At 42.2% G+C, this 17816-nt stretch overlaps 1 protein-coding gene across 6 annotated transcripts in view; it reads left to right on the forward strand.

The window, feature by feature from the left end:
• The first annotated feature begins 256 nt into the window (after nt 1–256).
• Nucleotides 257–17816, forward strand: part of AGK (acylglycerol kinase) — an 86381-nt gene continuing 68821 nt past the window's right edge. For 2 of the 6 annotated variants that reach the window (XM_029233102.1, XM_029233105.1), the window contains exons 1-2: nt 460–1621; nt 5746–5863. In XM_029233102.1, the coding sequence (XP_029088935.1) occupies nt 5763–5863 (101 nt within the window). In that variant the 5' untranslated portion in view covers nt 460–1621; nt 5746–5762. Of the gene's footprint in view, nt 286–443; nt 1622–4769; nt 4817–5745; nt 5864–17816 lie in introns of those variants that run through there. The other 4 variants (XM_029233099.1, XM_029233100.1, XM_029233103.1 and 1 more) reach the window with 4 other exon arrangements.

Raw genomic sequence — 17816 nt, forward strand, 5'->3', positions numbered from 1 at the left:
GGTAGGCTTTCCATAAAATATTGTTGAGCGACAGAGGGATGGATGATAAGGCTGAATGGATGAATAAATGAGCGATCGAAAACTGAAGGCACCGCCCGCCCCCCCCCACACACACACAAACATACACACCGGCGCGCCTCGGGCGGCCGCTGCAAACCGCACCCTCCTTGCGCGCCAGGAACCCGCTGCGGAACCCAAGGGCGGCGGCAGCGGTTTCCCTTCAAAGAGCCGGGGAATCTTGAGCGAGCACACAGGAAAGGCAGCTTGCGCGCTGGACCCGTCTTGGTGAGTGCTGCAGTGCCGGGGCGGGGAGCCGGGAGCGGGGCTCGGGGACCCCGCCCGGGCGGGCGGGGAGGGCCCCGGGGCGTGGGGTGGGCGTCGCGACCCGGGTGCGGGCGGAGGGTGGGAGCGAGGGCCGGACGGAACCGGGCGGGGAGGGCTCCCTGCGGACGGCGGGGTTCCTGTTGCCGCTGCGGGAGGCTGGTGGCCTGGGGTTTAGCCCCAGAGCTGCCTTGAACTTGCGTGACCCGTACCCACTTCTCTCGGGGCCGGGGGGAGCGATTCAGCTAACTCATTTGCAAAATGGGGCGAATGGTTTCTGATTGCTTGATGGATTGGTTGATTGGTTCGTTCATTCCAGGTGGTTTACTAGGTTCTGTTTGCTAGAGATGCACAGACAGAACCTGCCCATTGTGGGGTCCCAAGTCTCGTGAGAAAAGCCCCGCCTCATGGTGAGGAGGGTCGAATACAATCAGAATTGGGGAGTTCTTGGGAAAAAAAAACGAAACCCATGCATTTCGGACGAGACATGCAACAGTTATTTATCGGATGGCTATTATGTGCCAAATTTTATTTTTTCAGTAAAAATTTAAGTTTTTACTGAGATTGGGGAATAAGAGTTCTGTTGGGTACTTAGAAGGCATATACACTGCTAGCTAATATATTACATATTTGATGATGACTTAAATCCGGAAAAATTTACAAGGTGCATCCATACCCCTCACAGATGTGAACTTTACAGCCAAATGAGTTAAGCAGAGCAGGTGTATCCTCATTTTACTAAGGAGGAAAGTGCATTCACAGCCCCATCAGATGTGATCTTCGCAGCCAAATGAGTTAATCAGAGCAGGTGTATCCTCATTTTACTAATGAGAACATAGAGACAGGTTAAATGATTTACCCAGGCTCTCACTGCCAGTAAGTAACAAAAGTTGGACTAGAATCTAGGCCTCAAGACCCTTGGACCAGCGCTCTTTCCACTATACTAGGTTGCCTGCATGTTTCCACAGTAGTTTTGTAATACGCAGACCCATTGACACAAAGGGAGTTCCAGTGGGTCATGGGTGGCCTTAAAACAGACTCTTAACGACTGTTAGGTTGTTCTCTAACTTCTGTCCTTGCCTTGTATATTTTACCTGTACTCCAACTTTATCTCCTTCACACTGATGAGTCCCAAATCTATATCTTCCATCCAGACAATTTCTCCTGGCTTCAGACTGCTAAGTCCAGACATCCATTGATCATTTCCATTGGATGCGCCACAGGCATCTCAAACTCAATATCTCCGACACTTTTCTTCATGAACCTACAATCCAACTCTCATGATTGAAATCACTATTCAGTAAGTTGCCCAAGTACAAAACTGGCTTGGTTCCTCTTCTCTCACCTCCTACAATCAGTTGATCACCAATGGCTGCTAGATTCTATTTTCTAAAGATCTGCCACATCTATCCTCTCTCTGTCTCCTTTGCTTCTTCCTTCGTTATGTGCCTAGAGATTGTGGTAGAACTTGCTACCGGCTCTCTGTAGCTTTTAGCTCAACTTCCTCGAGCCCATTTTCCATTCTGCTACAAAGTGATCTTTCTACAGTCCAAATGTGATCCTATCACTCACTTGCTTAAATCCCTTCAAGGTTTTTCATCATTTTCAATGTAACATCCAAAGTCTTTAGCGTGGAGTCAAGGTCCTTCCTGATCTTTTCTGAACCTTCCCGACCTTCCCCATCCTTTATCTCCAGACTACTATTTCTCAAAATGTGGTGCTGACCTCCACTAGGAGCATGGGAGTACTCATTAATAATGAAGACGATGATGCCAAAAACTCGGCCTCTGTGCACTGGTGCCGAATTGAATCTTGGAGACAGAGTTTTGGGTGAAGTAGAAAAGAATAGCTTTATTGCTTTGCCAGGCAGAGGGGGACACAGCAGGCTCATGCCCTCAAAAACTGTGTGTCCCAACCCAGGGGGATTTGGTGAGGAGTTTTATAACAGTGGTTCAAGGGCGGGGTTGCTTATAAGGCTCAGGGTGTGCGCAGGGCCTGCGTTCCTTTAATCTGGCCTCAGGTGGTCTTCTGATGAGCTTCTGTGATTCTCGAGGTTAAGCTGTGGCCTCTCTGAAATGAAGGTTGCTTCTTCAAGTAGTTACCATCTTCCATTTGTTGGGGGTTTTAGTTCTGTGGAAGAGCTCGAAGATACTGTTATGTGTATCCCTTGAGGTGGAACCAGGACCCTGCCCCAAGGCTGCACTAATGTTTTTTGACTGTTCCTCCCTTGTCTCTGTATCCCTTCCCTTCCCTGATTAGCAACTGTTTGAACCTGCCCTTTGGAACTCGGAAGGTCTAGAAATGGGAGACACAGAAAGGCTTTCGTACCCAGGAGCCCCACAGGGTCCTGCTCGGTTTCACTAACAGCCCAACCAGAACAAGTCAGAATCTCAGGGGGTAATGCCCAAGAATCTGCATTTTAACAAGTTTTACACTAGAGTTTGAGAGGCCTTGTTCTCACCTTCCATATTTACCCTGCTCTTTATACCTGACTACCCACCTGTGTTTCCCTGAACATACCTTGCTATCATTTATGCCTTTATGCACATTAATCTCTTTAGCTTCTCATTTGGTACTCCTCATTCTCCAAGACCCAGGGTAAATGTCACGCCTCTGGGAAGACTTCCCCCAACCGTGGACCACCGTGTCACCTCCAGTCTACATTGGGTCATTCTTGTGGCTTCTGACAGAGCCATGACTTACCCCTCAACATCCTTCCCACTGTATTACAATCATAAATTGTGTAATTGTTTTGCATTTGTGGGTTTAACAGTTGCCAGCACTTGAGAATAGAGGCTTGTGCTTCTCTTCCTAGCACCCAGCACAGAGTCTAGCATGCTGAATGAACGAGTGCTTTAAGGTGCGATGGAGAGGCATCTAATTATCACGTGTGCCTTTGGGTTCCTTTGTGTACCATCCTGGACTGTGGCTCTGATTCACAGGCAGGTGGGCTTCCTGGCACTGGCTTCATTGTTGCTGGTGATAAGGATGTGTCTGGCCTTGAGAGGAATTTTAAGCAATGGTAGTGTTAAAGAAAAAAGTATGTAGTGACACTTGTTAAAGAACGGTCAGGCAGACTTTACTCAAGGGTAGGGAGAGGCATCTGGGTGGATGTAGAGACCACTGCAGTGGTGGCCTTAGAGTGGGGGAAGGAGGTTGGACTCAACTCTGACTCCAACGAGGACAAATGGGGGTTTATAGCCAAGGGGCAGGGTGGGCATCAGTGGATGGAAAATTACTAAGAGGGAACATCAGGGTTAAGGGGAATTCTTGTTAGGCTGACTCAGTAGAGTTCTTGCTGAAGGCAGACCAGAGTGATAAGATATCCAGGGTGGTCAGATACCAACGGTGGAGGTGGGGGATTTTCACTAAACTAAGTAGGATTCTTGCTCAAACTGGATTCTACAAGGGTGGAGAGGGAAGCCCAAGCTAGGGCCTTGTCCAGCAGAGCTCAGAGGAGCCCGATTAAAGTTAGGTCAAGAAGAGAGTCTTCGTGGTTAAAGGGAGTAATAAAAGAACTAGAATCTTCACCAAAAGCTGAAGATTTTTTTTTCTTGGTCTGTTTACCTCATGCACACAAAGTCATAAAAATTTTCTGTATCTGTTTAGAAAATAATTTATATTTATTTTTAGAAAATTTAGAAAATACATTGCAATTTAAGATGTAAAATAAATGTCACCCATTTTCTCACAATCAAGAGGGAATTACTTAAAGTTTCTGTGTGTTTATTTCTACTGGTATTTTTTTTCATTTATATTCATGTTTGGACATAATTGGTAAATACCAATTCCATAAGGCTTTTTAATCCTGCTAATTTTACTTAACATTATATTTTTAGTTTTTTCCACATCAACAAAAATTCTTAGTGAAAAAAAATTTAATGTAGTGGGGGGAAAAGTGTTCCTTAACCTTCATAGGGTCCCTAGCTAGGTCTGGAAATTAGACTGACAAAGACTGATCAACAGGAGGAAAGCATACACGTTTACTCAATATGTTTTACATGATATGAGAGCCTTCATAAAGAAATGAAGACCCAAGGAAACAGGCCCGAGTATTTTATTTTAGACAGTCGTGGAGGAGCGTGATAGGGTGAAGGGTATGAGGTAATTATAGCAAATGGGAAACAGCAAGGCCTGTGTGTTAGGATTCTTCTTGGCATCCCTTTTTCTTTGGAGACAAATGGATCCTTCCTGCTGGGTATAGGGCAGGCACCTCTCACTGGAGGATTTTATGATCTGTTTCAGGGAAGAAGGGCAAGGTGGGCAGGTGGGCAGGGTGACCTTCCTGCTTCTGCCATTTTCCCGAACTCCTTCCGCTTAAAATATCCACTCTGCAAGGTGCCGTATTTTGGGGTAGCATGTCTTGAACCCCATCACATTCAACAGTTATTTACCGAATGGCTGTTATGTGCCAGGTTTTATTTTAGACACAGGGATACTGCAGTGACCAGAACAGTCAAAATCTTTACTCTCACGGAGTTTACATTCCAGGGGGGTAAGTTAATAAACAAACTAGCACGTAAGGATCATCACAGGATAAGTGCTGTGACGAAAAGAAACAGAATAGGTTTATATGGTTACTTTGTTTTTGAGTAAAGTTATGCTAGTTTGCCTTCCGTATAGGAGTGTGTGTCTATCTCATTTTGTCATCAGTGAGTATAATCATTTAAAAATTTTGGTAATTTTATAGGTGAATAGTGATAGTTCTTTGTAATTTGCATGTCTTTGATTACTCAGGAAGTTGAGCATTTTTACAGAGCTATGTGCATTTCCTCTTCATTGAGTTTTCTGTGAATGTTCTATTGAGGGCCTAGTGTTTTCTCCTATTTTGAATAATCCCTTTACATTACTAGTTTGATTACTAATTTGATGATATACACTTTATATATAATGGATAAGCAGACACTCTTTTTTTTATTTTTCCTTTTTTTTTCTGGCCGTGCCGCACGGCTTGCGGGATCTTAGTTCCCCGACCGGGGATCGAACCCAGGCCCTGGCAGTGAGAGTGCCGAGTCCTACCACTGGATGGCCAGGGAATTCCCAGATAAGCAGATACTCTTAAATAGCGGTATAATGACTGTAAGGAGAAAGCAAAGACAGGACACCTAGAATTCCCTTCTTCTCTTCCTGCTTCTCTCCCCCTTCCTTCTAAGAAAAAGTGATGAGAGAAGAAAAAAGTATAGTTTAGGTGGAAAGAAGTGAAGAAAGAAAGAAAGAAAGAAGGAAGGAAGGAAGGAAGGAAAGAAAGAAAAAGAAAGAAAGGGTAGGTGGGTGGGTGAGGAGATGAAGATGATGTAACTAGGAAGGAAAAGGAGGGAGGAAGGAAAACATGGAGAGGATGAAAGAACTGAAGACAGTCATAGGGATTCTGCACGATTCCCTTGGACAATTATATTTTTTTCTTTTCTGCCTCTACTAATCTAGCAAACCCCTAAGAGAAGATGACTGTGTTCTTTAAAACACTTCGAAATCATTGGAAAAAAACTACAGCTGGGATCTGCCTGATGACATGGGGAGGCCACTGGCTCTATGGAAAACACTGGTAAATATCTGACAGCCCCCATACCCCCCACCTTCACATGCAACAACAAAACAGTTCAAAAGGGCCTATGGTTAAAATCCTGTTTAGCTGTGCTTGTCTCTGTAAAACAGTGTGTTGTAAAAGGAAAGCAAATGTTAAAACCTCAAAGACAAAGGCTTCTTGTTGTACCCAGTTCTGAAAGATGGAAACTGTATAGAGCTATTAACACTCGTACTTCAGTGGACACAGATTACTGCAGCGAGATCAGAACGGGGAGAAATTGAGGGTCGCCTAGAGAGAGACAAGGGACTTCCCTAGTAATAGTAGAGGGTTGGAACTCACACGTGTCCTTGGGTGGTCCTTCTGTTTCTCGCTATGGTCTCTTGATCTCTAATAGTGCCCATTGCTAGACACTGAGTCTGCTACCTGCAACCCCTGTGATTTTCCTCATCTAACCCATTAGCAACAGCAAAACTAATGAACCCATTAGTTCATTTGAATGAAACTTAGACGTTCAGACCTTTTGTTTGAATAAGGAATTCCAGGCACTCATGGGTTTTATTAGCTTTTCAGGTCTGTGGGGAGAAGAAGGTGCCAGAGCTCCTCTTCTGGATTCACATGGTGATAAGATTTAAATGAACAGCTTTTATATAAAAATTATACAGATTACTAAGAGAGCCGATCAAATTGCAGTCTTTTGGGGATTCAGGGCTACGTCTTAAATATATAGCAACATTCTCTGACATCCGAGTGTCCTGAATAACTGCTTTGTTAAACAGAAAACGGAACAGGCTTTATAATGGAAGTCTCCACATTGGAAAGGTACTGGTACTTCTGTGAACGTTCTCAATTCACCACTATCAGAGATAATTTATGATGCTCATGGTGTCTACTTTTTGCAGGTGTGGAAAAGATGGAACATTCCCCCCTTTTCTTTCTAAGTCTTCTCAAGGCTAAGCACTTGAATTCCATTAGCTAGCGTATAAAGAACAGACCTAAGAATCTTAAAATTTTAATATATAAAAAAGAGAAGGGCAGAGGAAATGTTTTAACAAATTGTGTATGGAGCATATAATGTTTGGCTTTTCCTCCCTTTTCAAACTATTGGGCTGGCCAATAAGTTCGTTCGGGTCTTTCCGTAACATTTTTCGGCAAATTTGAGCCGTAACATTTAAGCCCTCGAGGAAAGGTTCCTTATACCTCCTGCCAGGGTAGGAACTAGGATTTCCTATTTAGGAGCACCCAGTCCAGGCCACAGCTGGCTTAAGGCGGGAGAACCTCCCACCTGCTGTGGATTATTGCCATTGCTACTGCTGGGTGAAGATGTGAGGAAATAACCGTGTCCCCTGTTCAGGATGTCTTTAAGGTACCATAATAATTTCTCGCCAGCGTAGTCTTGAGACTTTAAAAAAGGCCCATTAAGTCTGTGACACGTCAGAGGCCTCATTCTCAGTTGGATCTGAAACAACTTGAACTAGAAGTGTAGCAGGAGGCTGGAGGCATCATTTGCTCTGTCTCTACCCTTGACATTCAGGGTTACTGCTCAGAATGCAACCCCCCATTGTCCTGCATAGCTTCCTTTTCTCAGACTTCTCTCCGCATGCTCTGGTGCTATTTAGCACCCCTCCCTCCCCCTTTTAAAAAATTGTGGTAAAAAAACACTAAAAGGAAATTTACCACCTTGACCATTTTTAAGTGTACACTCAGTAGTGTTAAATATATTCATATTGCTGTACAGCAGATCTCTAGAACTTTTTCATCTTGCAAAATGGAAACTTTACCCCCACTGAATACAACTCCCCATTTCCTCCTCCTTCCAGCTCCTGGCAACCACCATTCTATTTTCTGTTTCCGTAAGTTTGACTGCTTTAGATACTTCGTATGAGTGGAATCATGTAGTACTTGTCTTTTGTAACTGGCTTATTTCACTTAGCATAATGTCCTTATGGTTCATTGATGTAGCATATGGCAGGATTTCCTTCTATTTTTAAGGCTGAATAATATTCCATTGTATGTATATACCACATTTCTTTGTTTATATGTTGATGGACATTTGGGTTGCTTCCACCTCTTGGATATTGAGAATAATGCTACGTTGAACTTGGGTGTGCAGATATGGCTGTAACATCCTGTTTTTAATTCTTTTGGGTATATACCCAGAAGTGGGATTGCTAGATCAGATGGTATTTCTGTTTTAAAATTTTTGAGGAGACTCCATACTGTTTTCCATAGTGGCTGCACCATTTTGCAATCCCAATTTCTCCACATCCTTATCAACACTTGTTATTTTCTGGTTGTTTTTTTTTTTTGATATTGGCCATCCTAATGGGTGCGATATGGCGTTCTGTGGTTTTCGTTTGCGTTTCTCTTAATGATTAGTGATACTGAGCATTTTTTCATATGTTTGCTGGCCATTTGTTTATCTTATTTGGAGAAATGTCTGTTCAAGTTTTTTGCCCATTAAAAAAAATCAGGTTATTTGTTGAGTTGTAGGAGTTCTTTAACCTTTTATGAGATACATGATTCGCAAATGTTTTCTTCTATTCCATAGATTGACCTTTTTCTCTCTGTTGATTGTCCTTTGATGCACAGAAGTTTTTTTTTTTTTGTGGTATGCGGGCCTCTCACTGTTGTGGCCTCTCCCGTTGCGGAGCACAGGCTCCGGACGCGCAGGCTCAGCAGCCATGGCTCACGGGCCCAGCCGCTCCGCGGCATGTGAGATCTTCCTGGACTGGGGCACGAACCCGTGTCCCCTGCATCGGCAGGCAGACTCTCAACCACTGTGCCACCAGGGAAGCCCCTACACAGAAGTTTTAAAGCTTGATGTAATTCCATTTGTCTGTTTTTGCTTTTGGTGTCACATCTAAGAAATCATTGCCAAATCCAGTGTCAAAAAGCTCCCCTGCTATGTTTTTTTCCTAGGAGTTTTATAGTTTTAGGTCTTAGGTTTAGGTCTTTAATCCATTTCGAGTTCTTTCCCCAGTGTGTCTCCTAGGTGCCCTTGTCAAACATCATTTGATCATATATGTGAGAATTTATTTCTGGGCTCTCTGTTCTGTTCCACTGATCTATATGTTTGTCTTTATGCCAGTATCATACTGTTTTAATTACTGTAGCTTTGTAATATGTTTTGAAATTAGTGATAGGCCTCTAACTTTGTTCTTTTTCAGTATTCTTTTGGCTATTCAGGGCCCTTTGAGATTCCATATGCATTTTAGGATGGTTTTTCCTATTTTTTCCAAAATGCCACTAGAATTTTGATAGGGATTATATTGAATATGTAGCTCATTTTGCGTAGCATGGACTTTTTTTTTTTTTTTTTTTGCGGTACGCGGGTCTCTCACTGTTGTGGCCTTTCCCACCGCGGAGCACAGACTCCGGACGCGCAGACTCAGCGGCCATGGCTCACAGGCCCAGCCGCTCCGTGGCATGTGGGATCCTCCCGAACTGGGGCATGAACCCGTGTCCCCCGCATCGGCAGGTGGGCTCCCAACCACTGCGCCACCAGGGAAGCCCAGTATGGACATTTTAACAATATTAAGCCTTCCAATCCATGAGCATCGGATGTCTTTCCATTCATTTGTGTCTTCTTTAATTTCTTTCAGCAGTGTTTTATCATTTTTAGTATACAGGTCTTTCACCTCCTTGGTTAAAATATTTATTCCTAAATATTTTATTCTTTTCAGTGCTATTGTAAATGGGATTTTAAAAAATTTTTCCCCTTTTTCTTGAATTATTTTATTTTTTATACAGCAGGTTCTTATTATTTATTTCATACACATCAGTGTATACATGTCAATCCGAATCTCTCAATTCATCCCACCACCAGTACCCCTGCCCCTGCTTTCCCCCCTTGGTGTCCATACGTTTGTTCTATACATCTGTGTCTCTATTTCTGCCTTGCAAACCAGTTCATCTGTACCGTTTTTCTAAATTCCACATATATGCATTAATATACGATACTTGTTTTTCTCATTCTGACTTACTTCACTCTGTATGAAGTCTCTAGGTCCATCCACATCTCTACAAATGACCCAATTTTGTTCCTTTTTATGGCTGAGTAATATTCCATTTTATATATGTACCACATCTTCTTTATCCATTCGCCTGTCGACGGGCATTTAGGTTGCTTCCATGACCAGGCTATTGTAAATAGTGCTGCAGTGAACATTGGGGTGCATGTGTCTTTTTGAATTATGTTTGTCTCTGGGTATATGCCCAGTAGTGGGATTGCTGGGTCATATGGTAATTCTGTTTTTAGTTTTTTAAGGAACCTCCATACTGTTCTCCATAGTGGCTGTATCAATTTACATTCCCACCAACAGTGCAAGAGGGTTCCCTTTTCTCCACACCCTCTCCAGCATTTATTGTTTGTAGATTTTCTGATGATGCCGATTCTAACTGGTGTGAGGTGTTACCTCATTGTAGTTTTGATTTGCATTTCTCTAATAATTAGTGATGCTGAGCAGCTTTTCATGTGCTTCTTGGCCATCTGTCTGTCTTCTTTGGAGAAATGTCTATTTAGGTCTTCTGCCCATTTTTTGATTGGGTTGTTTTTTCTTGACATAGAGCTGCATGAACTGTTTGTATATATTGGAGATTAATCCTTTGTCCGTTGATTCGTTTGCAAATATTTTCTCCCATTCTGAGGGTTGTCTTTTCGTCTTGTTTATAGTTTCCTTTGCTGTCCAAAACTTTTAAGTTTCATTAAGTCCCATTTGTTTATTTTTGTTTTTATTTCCATTACTCTAGGAGGTGGATCAAAAAAGATCTTGCTGTGATTTATGTCAAAGAGTGTTCTTCCTATGTTTTCATCTAAGAGTGTTATGGTGTCCAGTCTTATGTTTCGCTCTTTAATCCACTTTGAGTTTATTTTTGTGTATGGTGTTAGGGAGTGTTCTAATTTCATTCTTCTACATGTAGCTGTCCAGTTGTCCCAGCACCATTTATTGAAGAGACTGTCTTTTCTCCATTGTATATCCTTGCCTCCTTTGTCATAGATTAGTTGACCATAGGTGTGTGGGTTTATCTCTGGGCTTTTTAATCCTGTTCCGTACATGGGATTTTTTTTTTAACTTCCTTTTTGAATTGTTCACTGTTAGTGTATAAAAACACAACTGATTTTTGTGTTTGATTTTGTAAACTTTGCAAACTTTTGCAACTTTGCTGAATTTGTTTTTTCTAATAGCTTATTTGTGTGGACTCTTTAGTGTTTCCTACATGTAAGATCACATCATCTGCAAACAGTTTTACTTCTTCCTTTCCAATTTGGATGCTTTTTATTTCTTTTTCTTGCCTAATTGCTCTGGCTAAGATTCCCAGTACTATGTTTAATAGAAGTGGCAAGAGTGGGCATCCTTCCCTTGTTCCTGATCTTTTTTTTTTTTTTTTGCGGTACGCGGACCTCTCACTGTTGTGGCCTCTCCCGTTGTGGAGCACAGGCTCCGGACGCACAGGCTCAGCGGCCATGGCTCACGGGCCTAGCCGTTCCACAGCATGTGGGATCTTCCCAGACCGGGGCACGAACCCGTGTGCCCTGCATTGGCAGGCAGACTCTCAACCACTGTGCCACCAGGGAAGCCCTGTTCCTGATCTTTAAGGAAAAGCTTTCAGTCTTCTCTGTTGAATATGATGTCAGCTGTGGGCTTTTCATATATGTCCTTTGTTATGTTGAGGTAGTTTCCTTCTATTGTCTTTACAAAAAAAAAATCCCAAACTTTTCACATAACAGTCCTCACATTATTTTTTATAATACTATTTTAGTTTTTTCCCTGCAAAAATCTTACCCTGCAGCTGTCTTGAATAGAAGCTGCCCTCCTCTTCAAGTGGGTTGTGAGGTGGGGTTGCCATTCTCCTAGCTCCTCGGGACCTATTCCAAACCATTACTCTTTCATCTTCTTATAAAAATCTTTTCTCCTTTGAGGCTCATAATATCTGGCTATATTATAAAACCATAAACCACCCAGCTTTCTGGGATCTCATCTACATTAGACTTAGGCTTTGGTGCCTGGCTTATCAATGTCCTTTTCTCTTTAAGAGAAAAGGGCATTGTTATCTTGTTATCTTTCTGAATGCCCTGAGTGTTTATGTGAACATCCCACCTAACAACACCTTGTCTTTCCTTTCTCTGACTTAATCTATTCCTGGGACTTTAATCCTTTCCCTCTTTCAACTCTCCCCATTCTCACTGGTTGAATGCTAAACCTTGTCATCACTTGTCCTTGTTCCACTTTTGAAAATGGAACTTAAGCATCTGAATCTCTCATTTCGGCCTTCTATTATTCCAGTTTTCTTCCTTTACTCCTCTTTTTCAGTGTTATCAAGACTTCTTGTCCCTTGGGCCCTCCATTTTCTTCCCAATCTATCACTCACCCCTGCCTTCTTCACTTTCTTCCTGTCCTAGATTCCTTGATTCAACACATCACACAATTCATCACAGTTTTTCGTATGTCCTCCCTGGCCTTTTCACTCTCTCATTTCCTCCTCCTATTTTAAGTTAAACTTTTTGAATAGGTTCTCTCTGCTTCCCTACCTCCTACCCATTCTACATCCTGTGTGGTCTTCTTTTGAGTTAGTCGCACCAGTTTTATTACTCATCCTTTTTGACTGCTCAGCTTTAGACACAGTTGACTCTCCTTGAGACACTTTTTTTTTTTCTTGGCTTCTGACTGCCAGGTATCTGTTTTCCCTCCTACTCCTCTGGCCATTCCTTCTCACCTTTTACTTCTCCCTTCTACTCAGGGGTTACAGAGTTAGTTCTCTAAGACTCTGCCCTAGACCCTCTGCTCACTTTATACCCTCTCCCTGTATGATCTCATCTGCTCGCAGTGGCTTTATTGTCAGCCGTAGGTAGACAGACCACAGGTTTGTATTTCCATAGAGACCTCTTCTGAGCTCCAGACCTATATGTGCATTCGGCTGCTTACTTAACTTGTCTCCATGGTTGCTTCCTAGGTGCCTCAAACTCAACAGACTAAAAATAAAATCAAAAGCTTTCCTGTCACACCGGTTCCTTCTCAGTGATTAGTACCACTCACCATCCAGTTTCCCAAACTAAAAATTTGAACATGATCCTCCATTCGTCCTTCATCCTTATTTCCCATATTCAGGTTATACGTTCTAAGTGATTTTACTTCTTTTGTATCACTTACTTTGTTCGATTTCTGTTGTCCTTCCTCACTGTTGCTGCCTTTGTGCTCACTACCATCATCTCTGGCCTGGATTCTTACTGAATGCTTTCTGACTGTTCTCCTTGTATCTACTCTTGCCTGTTTCTAATCTGTTTTGCACAGCACTGCCAGAGCAGTCTTTTAAAAATGCAAATTGCTATTGCTTTTAGACTCAAATCCCAAATTCTTACCAACTCTACATGACTTGGCCCCATCTGTAGACAGCTCTAGCTAGCCCTGCCACACTCTACACTTTGGCATATAGAACTCTCAGGCCTTCCAAAGTGGCATGTCCTTTCTGTTTCAGGGTTCCTTAGAGGGCCTTCATACATGCTCCCTCCTGAAACTCTCTTCCCTTCTCTTCTTCCCCAGCCAACTACCATTTCTCCAGGTCTCAAATGTTACTTCTTCCCTGTCCCCTCCAGTCTTGGTTAGGCAGACTTCCTACATTTTCTCCATGGTATTGTGAACTTCTACATAATACTCATTACTATTATAGTTTTTTGTTCTGTGTGTTTTTTCTCTTATATTATAAGACTCTAAAGGCAGGGGCCCTGTTTGTCTTTCTTAGTGTTGTCCCCAAGACCCAGCACATAGAAGGTACTTGAGACATATTGTATTTATGGAGGAAGGAACAAACAAGAGAATGAAAGTCTCAGAGGGCAAAATCTCAACCCTGTTGACCGGCCACTTGTGAATTCACAAACCAGGCTGTTGAATCCTCCTGAAGAAAATGATACACTAAACCCATAGTCAGGTGACTCTTCCATTTTCACAAACTTATTTTGAAATAATCATGAATTTCCTCAGTTTCCTGCTTCACCTTCTCCATATTCATTCTTGGACAACCTTAAGTCCTACTTCAAAGACAAAATAAAGAACACTGGGCAGTTACCCCTGCACACACATTCCTGTTCTTTTTGTCTCATTGGATGAGGTTGCTATCCTCCTGCCCAAGGCCAACCCCTCCAACCCTGATCTGCATCCCATTCTTCCTCCTTCATTGGTTATCCTTTTCCTCGCTTGTATCTTGAATCTCATCCTTCCTACTTCTTTCCCCCTATTTGTCAAACTCTTCCTAGCTTAACGTGTCATCTCAGCTGTGGGTCCCCATTTATTTACTGCTCTCTCTCTTCCATTTATACCATTCTTGAGATCTTGCCTCACACCTGCAGCCTCTACCTCCACTTTAGAGTAAGCTTAGTAAAATCTGGTTTTGTTCCCATCATTTGATTGACCCTGTTCTTGACGAAGTCATTAATAGCCTCTTAGTTGTTAAATGAAGTGGATACTTTCAGTCCATATCTGCCACATTTGATTCTCTTTGACCATCTCCTCTTCAGTTACCTTTAGGGTGTCTTTTTGTTCTGCTTGTCCCTTAAAGTTTGGTGTCCCAGGTCCTATCCTCATTCTGTAGACTTCTTAGGTGATCATAACTACACTAGGGTTTTCAGGTGTGGTACTTAAGATTTCAGAGTCATAATGCTTTTTAGTCCATGTCTTGCTTCTCTTGACATCCTATGTGAGTCATGTCCCTGGAGTTGTACCATGCAGCCAGCCAGCAGAATATTCTTTCTAAAAGAGAACTCTGATCATGTCACTGTTCTACTGACAACCTGTAAATGACTCTCCATTGCCTGGAAGAAAAAGACCCAACTGCTTAGCATGGCATAAAAGGCCCTTCATGATCCTGCCTTGTCTTCCTCTCAGCTTTTTTCTGATTCCTTTTCATCCTCCCTCCATCACCCTTACACTCAACCTCTATGTTCCAGAAGTCTTTAGAAAAAGACCTGTTTCCTGTTGTCCCTCTCTCTCCCTTTGCTTGTGTTCTTCCCCCAACCTGGAACACTTGCTCTTCTTCACCTGGCCAACAGCTCAAAAATGTCACAAAGCTGTGTTAATGGTGGCATTATTAGAATAAGAGGAAAGGAAAACAACCTGTGTTAAATAATTACGCTGTACCTGGTGCTGGGCTAGTTGTTTCCGTGTGCATACATGGTCTCATTTAATCCTTAAAATAGCCCTGTGAGAGAGGTAATGTTATTCCCATATATAAATGAGGAAACTGAGGCTCAGAAAAATTAGTAACTTGTCTAAAGTCATATTTCTGCTTACTGGTGAAACTGGGATTTGGACCCAGGTTAATCATGTTCTAAATCCCATGTACTTTCTTTGCTGCTGACAACTTTGAAAAATAAAGCTCACTTTAATATATAAATCCTGCTGTAATTATTAAATGACATTAACTTTTAAATGCCTTTCATATAACTTTATTAGAACTCTTCTATTATGTTCTCATTTCATTTTTCACTGGATAGACTAAAGCTCCTTTATTAAATAGAACACATTTATTCGCATTTAGTAGAGACAAGGTGAAAACTGGACACATCTGCCCAGGGACCAGAGCCCTCATTTCAGAACCTCCCCGGTGCTCTTGGTTGTTCTTTAGTGCTCTCAGCTGTTCTCTGTGGGCCTTTCATATACTGGTCTGACTCCCCTTCTCCTTTTCTCCCTTTTACTCACTGTTCTTTCCCTTTCACTCTGCCTTTCACTTTTCTACCCCCCCCCCGCCCTTTTCTTAGCTTCCTTACCTGTTTGTAATTTATAGATAAGTACTTTTATTTTTCATCTATTCTACAAAAGTCTTCAAACATACAGCAAACTCGAAAGAATTTTACAGTAAACACCTGCCTACCTACTACTTGGATTCTAGATTTTACTTCATCACTTATCATCCGTCCATCCTCCTCTCAGTCTTACTTTTTGATGCATTTCCAAGTATTAATAATTTGTCGACATCAGTGTACTTCCACCTGAATACTTGACCATGTATATCAGTAATTAGAGCTCAGTATTTGCTTATAGTGTTTTTTCCCTTACTATGAAATTTACATGCAATGAAATATACAAACCTTAAGCCTGCTTTCACTGTGTTTTGTCAGATGCATACATCTGTGTAACCCAGACTTCTAGTAAGACAGAGAGCGCTGCCACCCCTCCAGACGTTTTCCTCATGTCCCTTCATAGTCAATCCCTGTCCCCCACACCCTGAGGCAACCATTATTCTGTTTTTTTCCCCACCATAGATTCTTTTTTTTTCACTTCTAGAACTTTATATAAATGGAATCATATAATGTAACCTGTATTGTTTTTTGTAAGCTTTCTTTCTCTTAGCATAATGGCTTTGAGATTCATCCATATTGTTTTATTTATCTGTAGTTCATTCCTTTTTTTTTTTTGCTGGGTAGTATTCTAGAAGATAAGCATAAAATAATTATAATTTTACACTTACAGAATTTTAAGTTCCTTGTTCTTGATTTCTAACAAGAACATAATAGTGAACATAATATTTTATATTTCTAATTTTAAAAAGCAAGCAAATTATTGTATTATATGTATTTGACTTTTTCTTTCCTTTGAAAGGAAAATAGTGTCTCCTGATACAGGATTCACATGCCAGTAATAATAATTGGCTGTATTTCAGTGTTGATTTTAATAACGACCGTGGTTTGATAGAGTAAATTTTAGTTTGCTTTTAAGGAAACAAGGCTTTTTCTGCAACAGCTTTGGAAGAAATTGCATATGTTATTGTATCTGCCCCATTTTTGGCTGCTGTCTTTAACTTGTCTTTTGGCACAGGTATTCTTTATCTGCAGGCATCATTTCATGTTGCTGTATTTATAAGTTTTCTTCTCCTGTGGGAATTCCTCTCCTTTTTTTCTCCCTTCCCCTCAGTTTCAAGGAAGAGAACCTGTGAGATTTTTCTCTGCATCATCTCCCCCACAGCAGGTCGCAGCAGTTGACAAGAACAGCAGAGGCTGGTCTCAGGACTCTGGTAAGAGCAACTGAAGAGGAGGAAATGACCCTCTTTGCTGAAAGTAAAGAGAATTTAAGTATTGCTCATTCCTCTTCAACTGCTCTTCCCAAGCTTTCGGGGTTCCCTGGGGGAGATCGAGTTTCAGGCTGTTCAGTTCATCATGTCAGCAGTTACCTGCAATGGTCTTTCTCTCATTTGGAGCCCTTTCAGTAGCAAGGAGCCTGCTAATAGAGAGTAACATAAGAAAGGAGGCACTTCTAACAGTATGACCTTGGGCGCTCTAAGCCTCAGGTTCATCTGTAAAGTGGGGATAATAACAGTTCCTCACTGGACCATTGAAGGATTAAGATAACTGGGAAGCTCTTAGCATGGTGCTTGATTGATACCAGGGCTCAATACATGCTAGTAATTGTGAATTAATTTGATATAATGTATACTCAGTTACTTTGGGAGTTAAAACGAATTACTGCTGGTAACTAGGCAATGAGTGATTCGAGAGACAGCCAATGGGGAAGGAAGACGAGGATCTGCCAGATGGTGTAATGAGATCTCAGCCTTTTATTTATTTCACCTTCCATGGGTAACAAGACAGCTTGGAAAAGTGTAATTTCAAGCGTGACAGAACGTAACCACAGAAGAGGCGGGGCCTAAGTAGTTAAAAGCCGCGAGCTGTGTCGGAACCCTTGTCTGTCTCATTTGCGCTCAGAGTGTTCCTTTCATCACTGGGGGCCTTGTCCTTGCGCGTCCTGGCTCTGGCCTCTCTCCTTGTGATTTTGGCCGGTGAGCCCTTCCGCAGCTTCTCAGCTCATCCTCGTGGCTCAGCAGTTGGCCGTAGCTCTGCTCCTGCTTAGTTCTGGCTCCTGTTTCTCAGCTTCAGCCTTTGGCTCAGTGCTTCTGGCACCACTTCTGCCACCCACCTTGGCCTGTGCCCCAGGACTCCCTCCTGTTTATTTCTGTGGAGCGTCTAGCCTCTCAGCCAGAACCCCTG

Source organism: Monodon monoceros, unplaced genomic scaffold (assembly GCF_005190385.1).
Source record: "Monodon monoceros isolate NGI ecotype Baffin Bay Population unplaced genomic scaffold, NGI_Narwhal_1 Super_Scaffold_2, whole genome shotgun sequence".
NCBI classification, from domain to species: domain Eukaryota; kingdom Metazoa; phylum Chordata; class Mammalia; order Artiodactyla; family Monodontidae; genus Monodon; species Monodon monoceros.